Source organism: Bos mutus, chromosome 7 (assembly GCF_027580195.1).
Source record: "Bos mutus isolate GX-2022 chromosome 7, NWIPB_WYAK_1.1, whole genome shotgun sequence".
In the NCBI taxonomy this organism is placed as follows: Eukaryota; Metazoa; Chordata; class Mammalia; order Artiodactyla; family Bovidae; genus Bos; species Bos mutus.
This window is the reverse complement of record NC_091623.1, coordinates 47,838,897-47,855,653: the sequence shown is the minus strand read 5'-3', so window position 1 is coordinate 47,855,653 and position 16,757 is coordinate 47,838,897. Positions and strand designations below refer to the sequence as shown.

The window sequence follows — 16,757 nt, the reverse complement described above, 5'->3', positions numbered from 1 at the left end:
TAAAAAGACATGGAAGATATAAAAAGAATCAAGTAGAGCTGAAAAAACACAATAACTGACGTTATCGACAGGAGAACAGGCAATACAGAGGAACAGATGAGTAAGCTTGGAGACAGGGTAATAGAAACCACTGAAACCAAACAGAGAAAATAAAAAAGAAATGAGGACAGTTCCTGAGCCAGGAACTGGTGGCTCAGAGATTAAAGCGTCTGCCTGCAATGCAGGAGACCTGGGTTCGATCCCTGAGTCGGGAAGATCCTCTGGAGAAGGAAATGGCAACCCACTCCAGTATTCTTGCGTGGAGAATCCCATGGATGGAGGAGCATGGTGGGCTACAGTCCACGGGGTCGCAAAGAGTCAGACACGACCGAGCAACTTCACTTCAAGACAACATCAAGCATACTAACGTTCACGTGATAAGGGTCCTAGAAGGAGAAGAGAGAGAGCAAAAGTGGCAAAGAGCATATTTCAAGACATAATAGCTGAAAACTTCTGTAACTTGGGAAAGGAAACAGATATCTGGTCCAGGAGACACAGAAAATCCAAAACAGGATCATCTCAAAAAGGATCACACCAAGACACACTGTAATTAAAATGGCAAAATATTAAATGAAAAGAGAATATTAAAAGCAACAAGGGAAAAAGGAACAAGTCACATACAAGGGAACTCCAATAAAGCTGTCAGCTGATTTCTCAGCAGAAATTCGGCAGGTCAAAAAGAAGCAGACGGTCTTGTAGGTCTTCATAGAACTGTTCAACTTCAGCTTCTTCAGCATTCCTGGTTGGGGCATAGACTTGGATTACTGTGATATTGAATGGTTTGCCTTGGAAACAAACAGAGGTCATTCTATCGTTTTTGAGATTGCATCCAAGTACTGCCTTTTGGACTCTTTTGTTGACTATGATGGCTACTCCATTTCTTCTAAGGGATTCTTCCCTTAGAAGTAGTAGATAGAATGGTCATCTGTGTTAAATTCACCCATTCCGGTCCATTTTAGTTCACTGATTTCTAAAATGTTGATGTTCACTCTTTAAATCCCACATAAATACAGCCAATTGATGTTTGACAAAGAGCAAGGGAAATACAATGGAGCAATGACAGTCTCTTCAACAAACGGCGCTAGAAGAACTGAACACCCACACACGCACAAATAAAATGAATCTAGACACAGATCTTACATCCTTCACAAAAACCAACTCAAAACCAACCTATGTGAAAGCGCAAAATGTAAAATTTTAAAAGATAACATAGGAGAAAACCTAGACGACCTTGGGTAAAGTAGTGACTTGAGATACAGCACCATAAACATGATCAGTGACAGAAATAATTGTAAAGTTGGACTTCATCACAATTAAAAATGTCTGCTCTGGTGGTACAGTGGATAGGAATTCACCTGCCAGTGCAGGAGACACGGGTTCAATCCCTGGCCCAGGAAGATTCCACATTCCACAGAGCAACTATAGCTCACAGGCCACAATTACTGAGCCTGAGTATTGCAACTACTGAAGCATACCTAGAGCCTGTGCTCTGCAACAAGAGGAGCCACCACAGTGAGAAGCCCACACACTGCGATGAAGGGTAGCCCTCACTTGCTGCGCCTAGGGAAAGCCTGCATGCAGCAATGAAGACCTGCTGCTGCTGCTGCTGCTGCTAAGTCGCTTCAGTCGTATCCGACTCTGTGCGACCTCATAGACGGCAGCCCACCAGGCTCCCCGTCCCTGGGATTCTCCTGGCAAGAACACTGGAGTGAGTTGCCATTTCCTTCTCCAATGCATGCAAGTAAAAAGTGAAAGTGAAGTTGCTCAGTCGTGTCCAACTCTTAGCGACCCCATGGACTGCAGCCTACCAGGCTCCTCCAGCCATGGGATTTTCCAGGCAAGAGTACTGGAGTGGGGTGCCATTGTCTTCTCTGAATGAAGACCTAGTGTAGCCAAAAATTATATAAATTTTTTTAAAATGTCTATTCTGTGAAAGGCACCATCAATCTAATGAAAATAAAAGCCATAGACTGAGAGAAAATCTGCAAAAAGCTATATCTGATAAAGGATTTATCAGATATTATCCAAAATATACAAAGACCATTAAAGCTCAGTAGTAGGAAAATAATAAGATTTTTTTAAATGGGCCAAAGACTTTTATGGCAAATAAGCATGTTAAAAGATCATCATATGCTCTACATCACATGTCATTAAGGAAATGCATATTAAAATAACAACGAGATTCCTTCACATGCCTATTAGAATGGCCAAAATCCAGAACACTGACAATACCAAATGCTGTCAAGGATGTGAAGCAAGAGGAAGTCTCATACTTTGCTGAAGGGAATGCAAAATGGGAAGTCACTTTAGAAGACAGTTTAGTAGTTCTTACAAAACGAAACATACTCTTACCATATGATCTAGATGTGAAAGTATTAGTCATTCAGTCATGTTTGACTCTTTGTGACCCCATGGACTGTAGCCCACCAGGCTCCTCTGTCCATGGTGTTTCCCAGGCAAGAATACTGGAGTGGGTTGCCATTTCCTTATTCATATGACCAAAGAGTCATACTCGAAAGAGAATTTGAAAGCTATGTCCACACAAAAACTCACACATGGCCATTTAAAGCAGCTGTATTCATAATTGCCAAAACTCATAAGCAATATAGATGCTCTTCAGTAGGTGAAAAGATAAAAAATATGGTACATTCAGACAATGGAATATCATTCAGCTTTAAAACTCAGTGAACAAAATCAAGTCACAATGAAATCAAGTCACAAAAAGATGCAGAGGAAACATAAATGCATATTACAAAAGGAAAGGAGCCAGTTTGAAATGGCTTCCTACTGTGTGATATCAACTATATGACATTCTGGAAAAGGCAAAACTATGGAAACAGTAAAAATATCAGTGGTTGCCAGTTAGGGGATAGGGAGGGATGAACAGGCAGAGCACAGAGGATTTAAAGCTGTGAAACTACTGTGTAACCGTAGATATGTCATTCACTATATATTTGTTCAAACCTATAGAATATACAAAACCAAGAGTTAACCCTAAAGTTAACTACAGAATTTGAATAAGTGGGATGTGACTGTAGGTTTATCAGCTGTAACAAATATACCACTGGGGCGAATGATGTTGATAATGAGGGAAGCTATGATACACTGGTGTAGAAAATAAATGAAAAATTGTTCTATCTTCCTCTCAATCTTGCTGTGAACCTAAAACTGCTCTTTAATACTTTTTTGTCTTTTTTCACACACACACACAAAAAAAAACCGAGGTGTGGTGGACACAGTGGGAGAAGGAGGATAAGAAGAACTGAGAGAGTAGCACTAACGTGTGGACACTTGTTGTCATTGTTGCTGTTCAGTCACTCAGTCCTGTCTGACTCTTTGCGACCCCATGGATCACAGCACACCAGGTTTTCCTGTCCTTCACCATCACCTGCAGCTTGCTCCAGCTCATGGCCATTGAGTCAGTGATGCCAGGTCTACACTACAATGTGTGAAATAGACAGCTACAGATAGCTAGTAGGAAGCTGCTGTGTAGCACAGGGAGCCCAGGCTGTCAGTCTGTGATGGTCTAGAGGGTGGTATCGGGGACAGGTGGTGGAGGCTCAAGAGGGAAGGGATATTATATATATAAATTCAGTTCAGTTCAGTTCAGTTCACTCGCTCAGTCGTGTCCGACTCTTTGCGACCCCATGGACTGTCCATGGAATTCTCGAGGCCAGAATACTGGAGGATCTTCCTGACCTAGGAATTGAACCAGGGTCTCCTGCATTGCAGGCAGATTCTTTACCAACAGAGCTATCTAGGAAGCCCCAATGGAATATTACTCAGCCATAAAAAGGAACGCATTTGAGTCAGTTCTGATGAGGTTGATGACCCTAGAACCTATTATACACAGTAAAGTGAGTCATAAAGAGAAAGATAAATATCACATTTTAACACACATATATGGAATCTAGGAAAATGGTTCTGAAGAATTTACTTACAGGGCAGCAATGGAGAAACAAACACAGAGAATATATTTATGGACATGGTGAGAGGGGAGGAGAGGGTGAGATGTATGAAAGGAGTACATGGAAACTTACATTACCATATGTAAAATAGATTGCCAACGAGAATTTGCTGTGTGGCTCAGGAAACTCAAATAGGGGCTCTGTATCAACCTAAATGGGTGGGATAGGGAGGGAGATGGGAGGAAGGTTCAAAAGGGAGGGGATATATGTATACCGATGGCTGATTCATGTTGAGGTATGACAGAAAACAACAAAGTTTTGTAAAGCAATTATCCTTCAATAAAAAATAAAGAACTTACAGAAGGATACTTATTCTACCTTACCAAGATTGTTTCCTGCTATATTAACAAAGGGTGGTATTTGTGACCCTATTCCTTGCTGCAACCTGCCTCCATACCTGTTGCAGATTCTTCCTTTCTTTTCTTTTGCTTTTCCCCATAATGCTTATTTTCTAAAATGCTATATAATTTTGTTCATGACTTCTTGTCTGCTCAATCTCTCTGTTAGGGAAAGCATACTGACTGAAATTGCCCACCTTGGCCAGGCACTATAGTAACCATTTGCATGAGCTATTTCACAACAGGAGGAGGTCCTAGTAAAGAATAGCAACTAATCAGCCACCACCAACCAGAAGAATTCGGGAAAGGTCAAAAGGAAACACCACATGTCCGATCATCTTCCAGAATCCTTCTCCCTGGTATCCATCTTGGCTGAGGAACGTGTACAGCACCAGGAAGGACTCTGAGTCAGAATAATTGGCCAAAGACAACCTGGAAAGTAATCCCCCATTACCATAATGCTTGAGACTGTGAGCCACGTGGCAGAGCAGTCCTCCTGGGTTCCCTTACCCTACTGCTCTCTGGGGGGCTGGGGTGTGGGGTCAGGATACTTTTTCCAATGAAGTCTCTTGCTTTGTGAGCATGTGTGTCTCCTTGGACATATCGTTTCCGAGAGTTAGACAAGAGCCCTCTTTTGGGCCCTGGAAGGGGTTTCCCTTCCTGCAACACCTCCTTCCCCGTCCCCTGACCCAGAAAAAAGTTCTCCAAAGCAATGATCTCTGTTTTGCTCACTGAGGTAGGGCTTATCTCCAACAGGTGCTCAATATACTTGTTGAAAGACTGAAGAGAAAATAGGTTTGCTCTTGTCAGTTGTCTACTTGCCTTACTATCATTTACAAAGATGCAGAGCTACACATACTATCCTGGCAAAACTGTTTCCTCCCGGAAGAATCAGGAACCCACGACCCAGCGGCCCAGGAAGCACCAGCATTAGCTCAGAATGCGTCTGGTAATGGGACAGACTCAGCCCGGCCTCTCCCGGCAGACAGTTACGAAGAACTACACTTCCCAGAATCCTTGGGTCCTGGTGTGGACTACATTTCCCAGAGGGGATAGCGCTAGCCCCTGAGGGTCCCGGACCTGCGTGGGTTTTGCCGCTGGCGTGAAAGGCCTCCCGGCGTGAGGCCGACCCAGGCAGCACCTCGGACAAGTCCCTACCTGAAGCAGTTGTCTGGCCGTGTCAGTTCCGGAGCGTAACACTTGCTGCCCGTGGAACCCCCGGAGGCCCGGGCGAGGTGAGCGGTGGAGTGTCGGCGGGATGCAGGAGGGAGGACCGGGCCTCGGGAGGATGCTGCGTCGGGGCGCGGGACAGAGGCCCAAGAGGCGAGAGCGGGTTCTTCGTGGGTGCCGGCAGGCCGTGGGCGGAGCGCCACCGGCTCTGTCTTCTTGGCACCACCGCCTCCCACAGATGTGCCCTGAACGCCGCAAGTCGGGCACTTCCTCCCCATTCGCCGGGTCCTGCCACCCTGCTGCTTTCTCCCGACCTGTTCCCAGCGAGCTACCTGCCTGGCTCCTGCGGGCGTTTTAATTTGCTCCGGGCCGGCAGTGAATGTGAAGATAATTTCCTCCCTCTAGCATCGCCACTGCCCTCCTTAGTGAAAGGCTCGTTTTGCGTGAGACGTGAGTCACTGGTTTTCCCCAGTGGCAGAATCAGGACTGGAATCCCGATCTTCGGTTGTCTGTTCCTCCTCCCTAAAGCCTGCTCCCCGCTTTAGGAGAGCTGATGTGTTCCCTTCCGGAAGCAGGTTTTCTAGAAAAATCTGGAAATTGTTTCTTTGGCAGGAGGGGGAGGAGTTGGGTGGGAAGACTTGCGTGGAGAAAAGTTGTCACGTGCATGCAGGGAGGTTAAAGCATGTGCTCTGTGGCCAGCTGTGGTTGGAATCCTGGTACCACCCTCCCTTGGCTGTGTGGACTGGGGTAAGTTGCTCCCACTCTGCCCTCAGTGTCCTGATCTATAAAATGGGGGATTGACAGTGCCAACTGTGCTCAATGATGCATTCAGTGCCTGACACTTGGTGAGGCTCAAGGAGCTGCTCCTACTGCTGATAGAGTCCTAGGACCTTTTCCTCTGAGTCAGGGAGAGAGCTGGGCCTGGAACAGGATGACCCAGCCCTTCTCTCTGGTGCTGTCTATTCCTGGGTCCTTCTCTGAGGGCACATGGTATCATTCTCATTCTCTGTAAAGGTTTCAGAGTTGCTGATTCTGAGGGGTGGAAAGAGAAGGGGCTTCCTGCTGGCTCCCTTTTTCTTCTCTCAGATCTGACTTCTGGAGACTTCACCCATCCCCAAGGGAAACTGCTCAGAAAGAGGATATGGCTGCCGAACAGAGGGAAGCAAGGTCTCAGGTGAGTTCATTGCCCTCTCAAGTCTTATAGACAAATAGATTTTTTTTTTTATCTTCAAACTGGAGTTCTCCCCCTAATACAATCTTCACCAGGATTTGGAGCCCATATCCTTTTCTCTTTGAAGAGCTGGCCCACAGAGGTGGATGGTGGATTCCATAGGGAATGTTCACTTCCAACCTTGCAATCCATATCTAGTGTTTCTCTTTTGTTTTCCTGGTATGCACTCTTTTATTCATTAATCTCAGCTCACCATGTGATTACTAATTAGACAGGTAAGATGCCACACATCTCATATCACTTGAGGTCAGAACAAACATGAACACTTGGCAGCGTTCCTTTCTGGCCTGGCCCCTTTGCTCATTCCTGTCCCTCTCCCTACTCTTGGCCAGAAGGCTTTTCTTTTTCTTTCCACCCCTGAGAATCCTCATGCTATCTTTCCCAGGTTTTTTCCCCAGTCCATAGTTTTTAGTTTTAACTTTCTGGATCATGTATCTTGCTTCTATCACTCTCTTGAAAGCTGATCTTGACCTACTATTTTCATCTTTATTCTGTGGAAATGAAGGTGGGGCCCCCATCCAGGTTAACCATGTCAGAGGGAACATAAATGGAGAGGCCTCTTGACTTCAAGAGCAGAGAGAAGACTCCTCAGGAAGTGGCAGGGAGGATCTTGTGGGATATCAGTAGTGGAGAGTCAAGGTATACAGGGTGTACAGTTAAAGTGGGGCTCTCAAGCCAGACAGCCAGGTTTGAACCCATATCCTCTGCTGTCATTTATAGGCCTTAGGCATCTGCATCTCTCTGTGCCTCAGTTTCCTCAGCTGTAGAATGAGAATAACAACCATGCCTGCCTGCCTCATAGGGTAGATGAGAGGACCACGTGAAATTACAGCATGGAAAGTGTTTTAATCAGGGCTGGGCACATCAGAGACATTCAGTAGGTGGTGGTTGTGGTAGCTGAACAGTATCATTCTAGTCCACGATACTATAACTATTGGCAGATAGAAATGACTATACAGTGTTTTTCAGACCCAGAAAATACTGTCAGTTTTTACTCATTTTCATCTAACAATAATATTGATACTTAATGTTGCTAGGGAATATCCCGAGGGCTTTACCTTTGTTCTCACTCTCATAACAGCGCAGCAGTTATTACCCCATTTTACATATGAGGGAACTGATGCTCAAAGAAGTCCAGTGACCTGAAATCAAACCCAGGTATGTCTGGCCTCTCAGTTCATGCTGGTTATTGTCCAGCCGTTCCTCTGGTGCATTTCTCAGAATGCAGAGTAGGCCCAGACCCTGTGTTACCAGAGCTCTGTGATGTGTGATGTTGTATGTCATCTGAAGCCACGAAATGTGGTGATTGATCTTCTGAGGCAATGGCTAGGACCTGCCTTTGTATATTAGAGCTGCTTGGCTTTCACATTCCATTCCAGCAAAGTCAAGCTGCTCTCTTGCCCAGAATCTTCTCCGTCCCTATATGACATTTCTCCCTAACCTCACATGCTGCGTGGACTTGTATGTAAAACTCAGTGACGGGATGTTTTAGGGTCAGAGAGAGAATATACCAAGTGCTGTGTTAAAAGGAGACTAGTTATCATCCTGTCTCTGCCATTAATAAAGTATGTGACTTGGAATCCTAACTGCCCTGGATCTTGTGTTCCTTGTCTCTAAAATAAGGGTAAATGGAAATGATGTGTGGTCATATTCAGCTACACATTTTCTTTTGTTGTTCAAATGTATGCACTTTTCTTGTCAGTTAGATTGTAAATTCTTTGACAGCAAAGAATTGCTGTATTCCTCACCAATATTAATTTAATGCCTCATCTTACCATACAAATATTGCATAATTGTGGCAAAAAACTTTACAGAGAATAAAATATGCACATATATATGTGTATATGTATATATGCTTGTATATGTACATATGTGCATATATGTGTATGTGTGTGTGTTTGTGTATATATTTTTTCCGTATATTCAGGAAAAAACCCACCATCTGGAGATAATTGCTGTGAGCCATTTGTTATGTATCTCTCAGCATTATTTTCTATGTACATATTTAATTTTTTTCAAAAATGGGAACAAGCTACACATACTGATACATATTCTGCTTTTTGTAATTAACGTTATCATGAATGTCTTTTTAAGTCAACATTATTGACTTATATCATCAGTTTTAATGATTGCCTAGTACTTTATATTGATGTGATAATAGGTAACATCTGAACCTTTAATATAGGCTTGGTATGGTTTTAAGTACATCGTGTGCAGTATTTCAATTATTTACTAATTATTTGGTAGATTTTGAGAGGCCTTTTACAGAGTGGTTAAGAATGGAGCCTTAGACATGTACCTGAAATTGGAATCCCAGCACTACCACTGACCAGCTTTATGACTTTAGACAGATGTCTTCCCCTCTCTGTGAGTTCTCCTGTGTAAAATGAGGATAATAATAGTACCTTCTTCTCAGGGTTGTCATGAAGATAAAAGATTTACACTAAAGGTTAATATAAAGCTCTAAGAAAAGTACTTGGCCTGAAGAAAGCATTCAGTAAATGATAGCTACTTTAATTGCCACTATTGTCCTCAGGCTTCAGAGAGCACACAGATAATGCCTTAAATCATGTAACCCAGCCTCTGTCAATGATTATTTAGGTTGTTTCCATTTCTTTGCTCTTATTAACACCATAATAAATGTCCTTGTGTGTGCATTTTTTTGCATGGTTCATTGTCAAACAAATACAGTAATTTGGAGACTTAAAGAGCATAAACATTTTAACGCTCTTAATATGTTTTATTGAATTGCCTTAAGAAAGATTATTCTAACAAACATTCCTACTAATGGCCTTAATACCTCCACACATCTCTGTGGTTAACACAGGGCATGGTTCAGACTTCATGCTACTCAGTATATATTTGTCACAAATTAAGTGTTCATTAAACTAGTGACTTGAACCTTTCAGAACCTAGAATAATATAGAAGCATTTCATGGTAACCTGACTACTTCCCATTGCTGCTGCCTTCACCCTGTGTGATGGGTGGTCCTGGGTGAGCTAGGATGGCTTGTCTCTACAGGTGTCAGTGACGTTCGAAGATGTGGCTGTGCTCTTTACACGGGATGAGTGGAGAAAACTGGCTCCTTCTCAGAGAAACCTGTACCAAGATGTGATGCTGGAGAACTATAGTAACCTTGTCTCATTGGGTAAGGAAATTTCCTCTGATGGGAAATTGGAATAACTCAGCACCCAAATCCTGGATAAAAGCCATGGATCATCAAAATTTCAGCTGAATTTTGCCTTAGCAGTGTACAAATTGGATCTCCAAAAATAAATCTGAAAAATTTTGCCTCATACGCATGGATGCCTCGTGCCTCATGGATGGGACAGTCTACAGAGCTGCACATTAGAAATTCCCTCATAGTTCAAGCCGTTCCCACTATGACGTGTTTGCTCATTTCTAAGCAGAGAGCATCCTTCAGCCCCCTTCTTTGACCCACCACTTGCCTTCCCCCGTTTTCTTTTCCAGCCAGATAAACACCATATAATCCATATTTTAAAGGGAGCTAGATAGTGTCTTCTCATTTTAAACAAGCTACCTGTTACAGAATCCTTTCCATAGGTACCTGTTTATAGATATCAGTCTGGACATCTCACATACTTCTTTTTCTACAGAAAGCTAATGGTACCCTATTTCAGGGCTGCATGCTCATTGTGTTTCCCTAACATGTAACTAATTATTCCATCATTAGGTTCTACAAGTCCCTTGCTTTTTTCCCTAACCTGCTCCTTTACATCACAGGGGCATAGCTTGAGCACCCCACAGAAGCTCTTTGCCTCATCCTCTCAGTTTCCACTCAGAACCAGTTACCTCTTTGTGTCAAGAGTGAGTTTGTTGTTGTTTTTATTTTTTTGTCCTTTTTTTTTTTTTGCTGTGAGCAGGACTCCCATTTTCCAAACCTGAAGTGATCTCCCTGTTGCAGCAAGGAGAAGATCCCTGGAAGGTAGAGAAAGAAAGCCCTGGAGATTCCTCTCTAGGTGAGTGGGTGGGGAATCTCTGCAAGCAGCAGTCTGGTAAATGAGTGGATGTGTGACTTGGAGATGTTGGTCAGTGAACTTTCTCCAGGTTCTCAGTCCTCAAGAAATGATGGAGAAGGAATGCTAAGGCCCCCAGTCACAAGCGTCCTCTTTTGCTCTTACAGTTACTTCACAGGTGAATCTCTCAGGATCTTTTTTCTTATTCTTTCCTGTGTGAGAGAAGGACTACATTTTCATTCAGCAGACTTAGTGTATTTAAGGAACTGTAGCTGATTCATTCTGACTGAAGGCCAGCGTTATAGGAAAAGAAAGAGATGAGAAAACAGATTGGAAAGCCGGGTGGGGGCCACACTATGGGTGCTTTGGTACAGTTCTTAAAGATGAGAACTGTCTATGGCTGACTGGAAATCATTTAAGACTTTTCTGATGGTTTTATTTATCTGTTGGCTGTGTTTGCCTGGGCTGGGTCTTTGTTGCTGTGTGGGCTGCTGTCCGGTTGCCGTGCGCAGGCTGCTCACCGCGCTGGCTTCTCTTGTTGTGGCTCCCAGGCTCTGGACCACAGGCTCAGCAATTGAGGCTCATGGGCCAAGTTGCTCCTTGGCCTGTGGGATCGTCCTGGATCAGGGATTGAACCTGTGTCTCCGGTGTTGGCAGGCTTATTCTTTACCACTGAGCCACCAAAGAAGCCCCAATTCAAGAATTTTAAGTTGAAGAATTATATGGTCCTTGATATTTTGGAAAGACTGGTCTTGAGTCTGAGACACTTTAAACATCCTGAGGTGGGTTCCTGTGTTCGAACACAGCACCACAGTTAGAAAGAAGGAGCACTGGTGTGGGCTGAGCTCCAAGGCACGTGAGAAGCTAAAGCAAGTTACAGAGCATGATCATAACATGTCACCATTTACGGGTAAAGAAAATCACATGGTGTTTGTTTACACGCATGCATGTGAAAGTAGCTCTGCTGCTGCTGCTGCTGAGTCGCTTCAGTCGTGTCCGACTCTGTGCGACCCCATAGACGGCAGCCCACCAGGCTCCGCCGTCCCCGGGATTCTCCAGGCAAGAACACTGGAGTGGGTTGCCATTTCCTTCTCCAGTGCATGAAAGTGAAAAGTGAAAGTGAAGCCGCTCAGTCCTGTCTGACTCTGAGCGACCCCATGGACTGCAGCCTACCAGGCTCCTCCGTCCGTGGGATTTTCCAGGCAGAAGTACTGGAGTGGGGTGCCATTGCCTTCTCCAGAAAGTAGCTCAGTCATGTCCAACTCTTTGTGACCCCATGGATATACAATCCATGGAATTCTCTAGGCCAGAATACTGCAGTGAGTAGCCGTTCCCTTCTCCAAGGGATCTTCCCAACCCAGGGATTGAACCCAGGTCTCCCACTTTGCAGGAGGATTCTTTATACCAGCAGACCCACCAGGGAAGGCCCTGGTGTTATGCACGTTTGTCTACATGCATAATATGTGTTTAAGTGCTTAAAAAACGGTCAGGGGACACTAGTTATATGTGGATTGGGATCAAGAATGGGCATGATGAAAGGGGACTTTATTTACATTTAATTTTATTAGAATTTTCACAAAATATATCCATGAAGTCCTTAATTATGTAATTTGAATTTAATAAGAATAGTCACTTTGGAAACATTGTTGGGCTTAGAGTTGAAGTGAGAAAAAAACAGAGGTGGGAACCTTCTAGAGATTACTGAATAATGTAGGCAAGACATTACCTGGAAGAAGGCGTGTGCAGTGGGTTCAGGAGGAAAGAAGAGGGCCCCCTTTATTAAGGGTATATGATGACTTCAGTGTGGGATGGATTTCATTTGAGGTGTGAATGAAATATGGGTAGAGGTCAGCAGTGGACAATTATAGAAGGATTAGGGAGTTGGAACTCAGCAGGGAAGTCAGGGAGCCATCAGTGTGAGAGAAGCATCTAAAGCCTTGAGCTGAGTAGATGAGGGAATGGAGGAGAGGTCAGCATTCCAGGAAACCTCAACGTTCATGAGGTGGGTTAAGAAGGAAGATTCTGTGACTGAACCAGAGAAGTAGTCACCAGAGGAGAGAAATGGCAGAGGTGGCTGTCATGAAAATTGGGGACTGGCAGCTGTTGAATTGGGGAGGCTGGGGCTCTGGGAGAACCAAGTTCAAACCCTCATCCGCTGCTTTCCTGTCCCGTGATAAACAGTGGTGCAACCTTGGACAGAAGGACACAGGTCTTACCCTGGCAGAGCTCAGTTGAGGGGAAGACTAAGTGCACACAGGAGTGTGGAATGACAGATTCTGGTGGGGATCTTGGGGGAAGAGCCACAGGAACTCTGTGAGAATCACATTCTCTGTGAGAATGTGGATCAGGAGGGGCAGTGTGGGCAGTGCTTCCCAAGGAAGGATACCTGGATATGAGAAGCATTCACAGGGTGAATGTAAGTCTGTGTAAGTCCAGAGAAAGGAAGCTGGTGTGTAAAGTGGGAACAGGGATAAAGGGGAAGGGTCCAGATCCTGCTGAGGTGGGAGCCCTATCATGGGACCTGGTCTGTGCCTGAGAGCTGGTCACAGCCTCTGAGGAGTTGAAGTAGCGTGGCCACAGGCTCAGGCTTATATTCTGCAAGGATCAGCCTGCAACCAGTCTGGAGCCAGCTGGCATAGACGTGGTAGGACTTGTCTTAGGTTGTTGTCAGGTCCCGATGAATCAGTGGACCCATCAAGATGTGGAATTGGGGCCCACCAGACACTTCATGGCAAATAGATGGGGAAACAGTGGCTGACTTTATTATTTTTCTGGGCTCCAAAATCACTGCAGATGGTGATTGCAGCCATGAAATTAAAAGACGCTTACTCCTTGGAAACAAAGTTATGACCATCCTAGACAGCATATTAAAAAGCAGAGGCATTACTTTGTCAACAAAGGTCTGTCTAGTCAAGGCTATGGTTTTTCCAGGGTCATGTATAGATGTGAGAGTTGGACTATAAAGAAAGCTGAGTGCCGAAGAATTGGTGCTTTTGAACTGTGGTGTTGGAGAAGACTCTTGAGAGTCCCTTGGACTGCAAGGAGATCCAACCAGTCCATCCTAAAGGAGATCAGTCCTGGGTGTTCATCGGAAGGACTGATGCCAAAGCTGAAACTCCAATACTTTGGCCACCTAATGCAAAGAGCTGACTCTTTGAAAAGACCCTGATGCTGGGAAAGATTGAGGGCAGGAGGAGAAGAAGGGGACGACAGAGGATGAAATGGTTGAATGGCATCACCAACTCAATAGACATGGGTTTGGGTGGACTCCAGGAGTTGGTGATGGACAGGGAGGCCTGGTGTGCTGCTGCAGTTCGTGGAGTTGCAAATAGTTGGACACGACCGAGCGACTGAAGTGAGTGAGTGAGTGAGACGAGCTATGAGACAGGCTGTCTCAATTCCTAAGGTGCCCACACCTTTAGGAGAGTGCTTGCTTCCCCATCCAAGGTGAGATCTTTTGAGATCGGAACCAGACTTGGCTCTCTTTGTAACTGTCATTTGGGAGAAATATACTAGTCTTGCGGGAACAGCTGAAGATGACCACAAAATAAGCAGAGGACTCAGGCAGTAAGGAAGCAGTAGAGAGTTAGGAGAGGCATCAGCCCCACTGCCAGGCAAGGAGGAATTGTTGCCCTTCCTTTTGCCTTGACAGCCTCTGATCCATGAGGAGTCTGCCTTTCTGAGTTAAGCTTTAGTTGGATTAAATTGAATGAAAGTACAACTGTCCAGAGCTGTCCAGAGAGATTTTGGAGCCAGAAAATAAAGTCTGTCACTATTTCTATTGTTTCCCCATCTATTTGCCATGAAGTGATGGGACCAGATGCCATGATCTCAAGTTTTTTGATGTTGACTTTTAAACCAACTTTTTCACTCTCCTCTATAACCTTCATCAAGAGGCTCTTTAGTTCCTCTTCACTTTCTGCCATAAGGATGGTGTCATATGCATATCTGAGGTTATTGATATTTCTCCTGGCAACCTTGATTCCAGCTTGTGCTTCATCCAGCCCGGCATTATGCATTATGTGCTCTGCATATAAGTTAAATAAGCATGGTGACAATATACAGCCTTGATATACTCCTTTCTCAATTTGAAACCAGTCCGTTGTTCCTTGTCTGGTTCTAACTGTTGTTTCTTGACCTGCAAACAGGTTTCTCAGGAGGCAGGTCAGGTGGTCTGGTATTCCCATCTCTTGAAGAATTTTCCACAGTTTGTTGGGATCCACACAGTCAAAGGCTTTAGGATAGTCAATGAAACAGATGTTTCTCTGGAATTCTCTTGCTTTTTCTATGATCCAACAGATGTTGGCAATTTGATCTCTGGTTCCTTTGCCTCAGACAAGTTTATTTGCATCATATTTTAGATTCCATATGTAAGTGATATAATGTGGCATTTGACTTTATCTTTCTGACTTACTTGACTTAGTATGATAATCTCTAGGTCCATTCCTGTTGCTGCAAATGGCATTATTTCATTCTTTTTAATGGCTGAGTAGTATTCCATTGTGTATATATACCACATCTTCCTTATCCTTCCATCTTTTGATGGACATTTAGGTTGTTTCTATGTCTTGGCTATTGTAAGTGGTGCTGCTGTGAACTTTCGGGTGTGTGTATCTTTTTGAATTACAGTTTTTTCCAGACATATGCCCAGGAGTGGGATTGCTGGATCATATGGCAACTCTGTTTTTAGTTGTTCTGAGGAACTTCCATGCTGTTTTCCATAGTGGCAGCACCAATTTATATTTCCACCAACAGTATAGGAGGATCCCTTACCTCCACACCCTTTGCAGCATTCTTCCATCTATTTTAATCCCCTCATCATGTGTTATTTTCTCTCAGAGTCCTTATCACTGCAAAACAGTCAGTACTTATTTATAATCTGCTCTGTCTCTGAATTATAAACTCCCTTGTGCTGGTTGTCTGTTCCATTTGTACCTATTTCCCCAATACCTAAAACAGTGCCTGGTCCACCTCAGTTTCCAGTTAATGAATGCATGAGTGACTTGCTTAGCCTAGTGGTGATGGAGACAGAAAGAAGGAAACCAGTTTCAGAGAGATTTAGGAGATAAAGGCAGCAGGAATTAAAGGTGGATTCAATACGGAAGATAAGGGATATTGAGTTGTCAGGGTTGCCTGCTTGGCTTGTGACTTGTTTAGGGATGGACATTGATACCATTCACTGAGATAGTGGTACTCTTCGGGGACTGATACTGATTAGAGTTTTTACTTTAGAGGGAATTTTGCTTTTTTTTTTTTTAAAGCTTTCATTTTAAGATAATTGTAGATTCACATAAGAAGTATTGAAACTTTTGGCCAACCCAATAGATGGCAGCCCACCAGGCTCCGCCGTCCCCGGGATTCTCCAGGCAAGAACACTGGAGTGGGTTGCCATTTCCTTCTCCAATGCATGAAAGTGAAAAGTGAAAGTGAAGTCGCTCAGTCGTGTCCGACTCTAGCGACCCCATGGACTGCAGCCTACCAGGCTCCTCTGTCCGTGGGTTGTAGACTCTGATCGGAGAAGGCAATGGTACCCCACTCCAGTACTCTTGCCTGGAAAATCCCATGGACGGAGGAGCCTGGAAGGCTGCAGTCCATGGGATCGCTGAGATGGGATCGCTGAGAGTTGGACATGACTGAGTGACTTCACTTTCACTTTTCACTTTCATGCATTGGAGAAGGAAATGGCAACCCACTCCAGTGTTCTTGCCTGGGAATCCCAGGGATGGGGAGCCTGGTGGGCTGCTGTCTATGGGGTCACACAGAGTCGGACACGACTGAAGTGACTTAGCAGCAGCAACCATATATTTAGTTCTGTTTTGTTTTTGTTTTTGGCCGTGCCACATGATTTGTGAGATCTTAGTTCCCGACCAGAGATTGACCCTGGCCCTTGGGCCCTCAGCAGTGAAAGTGCTGAGTCCTAACCACGGACCCACCATGGAATTCCCCATTTAGCTCTTATTTAATTTCTTTCATCAATGTTTCATAGTTTTCATAAGACAAGTCTTGTACATATTTTGTTACATTTATACTTAA

General features: G+C 44.3%; 1 protein-coding gene across 8 annotated transcripts in view; it reads left to right on the top strand.

The window, feature by feature from the left end:
* Positions 1 to 5,376: 5,376 nt before the first annotated feature.
* The window catches only part of ZNF93 (zinc finger protein 93), a 54,240-nt gene continuing 42,859 nt past the window's right edge, over positions 5,377 to 16,757 (top strand). For 2 of the 8 annotated variants that reach the window (XM_070373434.1, XM_070373433.1), the window contains exons 1-3: positions 5,378 to 6,689; positions 9,769 to 9,895; positions 10,632 to 10,727. In XM_070373434.1, the coding sequence (XP_070229535.1) occupies positions 6,657 to 6,689; positions 9,769 to 9,895; positions 10,632 to 10,727 (256 nt within the window). In that variant the 5' untranslated portion in view covers positions 5,378 to 6,656. Of the gene's footprint in view, positions 6,690 to 7,827; positions 7,905 to 9,768; positions 9,896 to 10,631; positions 10,728 to 16,757 lie in introns of all 8 variants that reach the window. The other 6 variants (XM_070373428.1, XM_070373430.1, XM_070373427.1 and 3 more) reach the window with 6 other exon arrangements.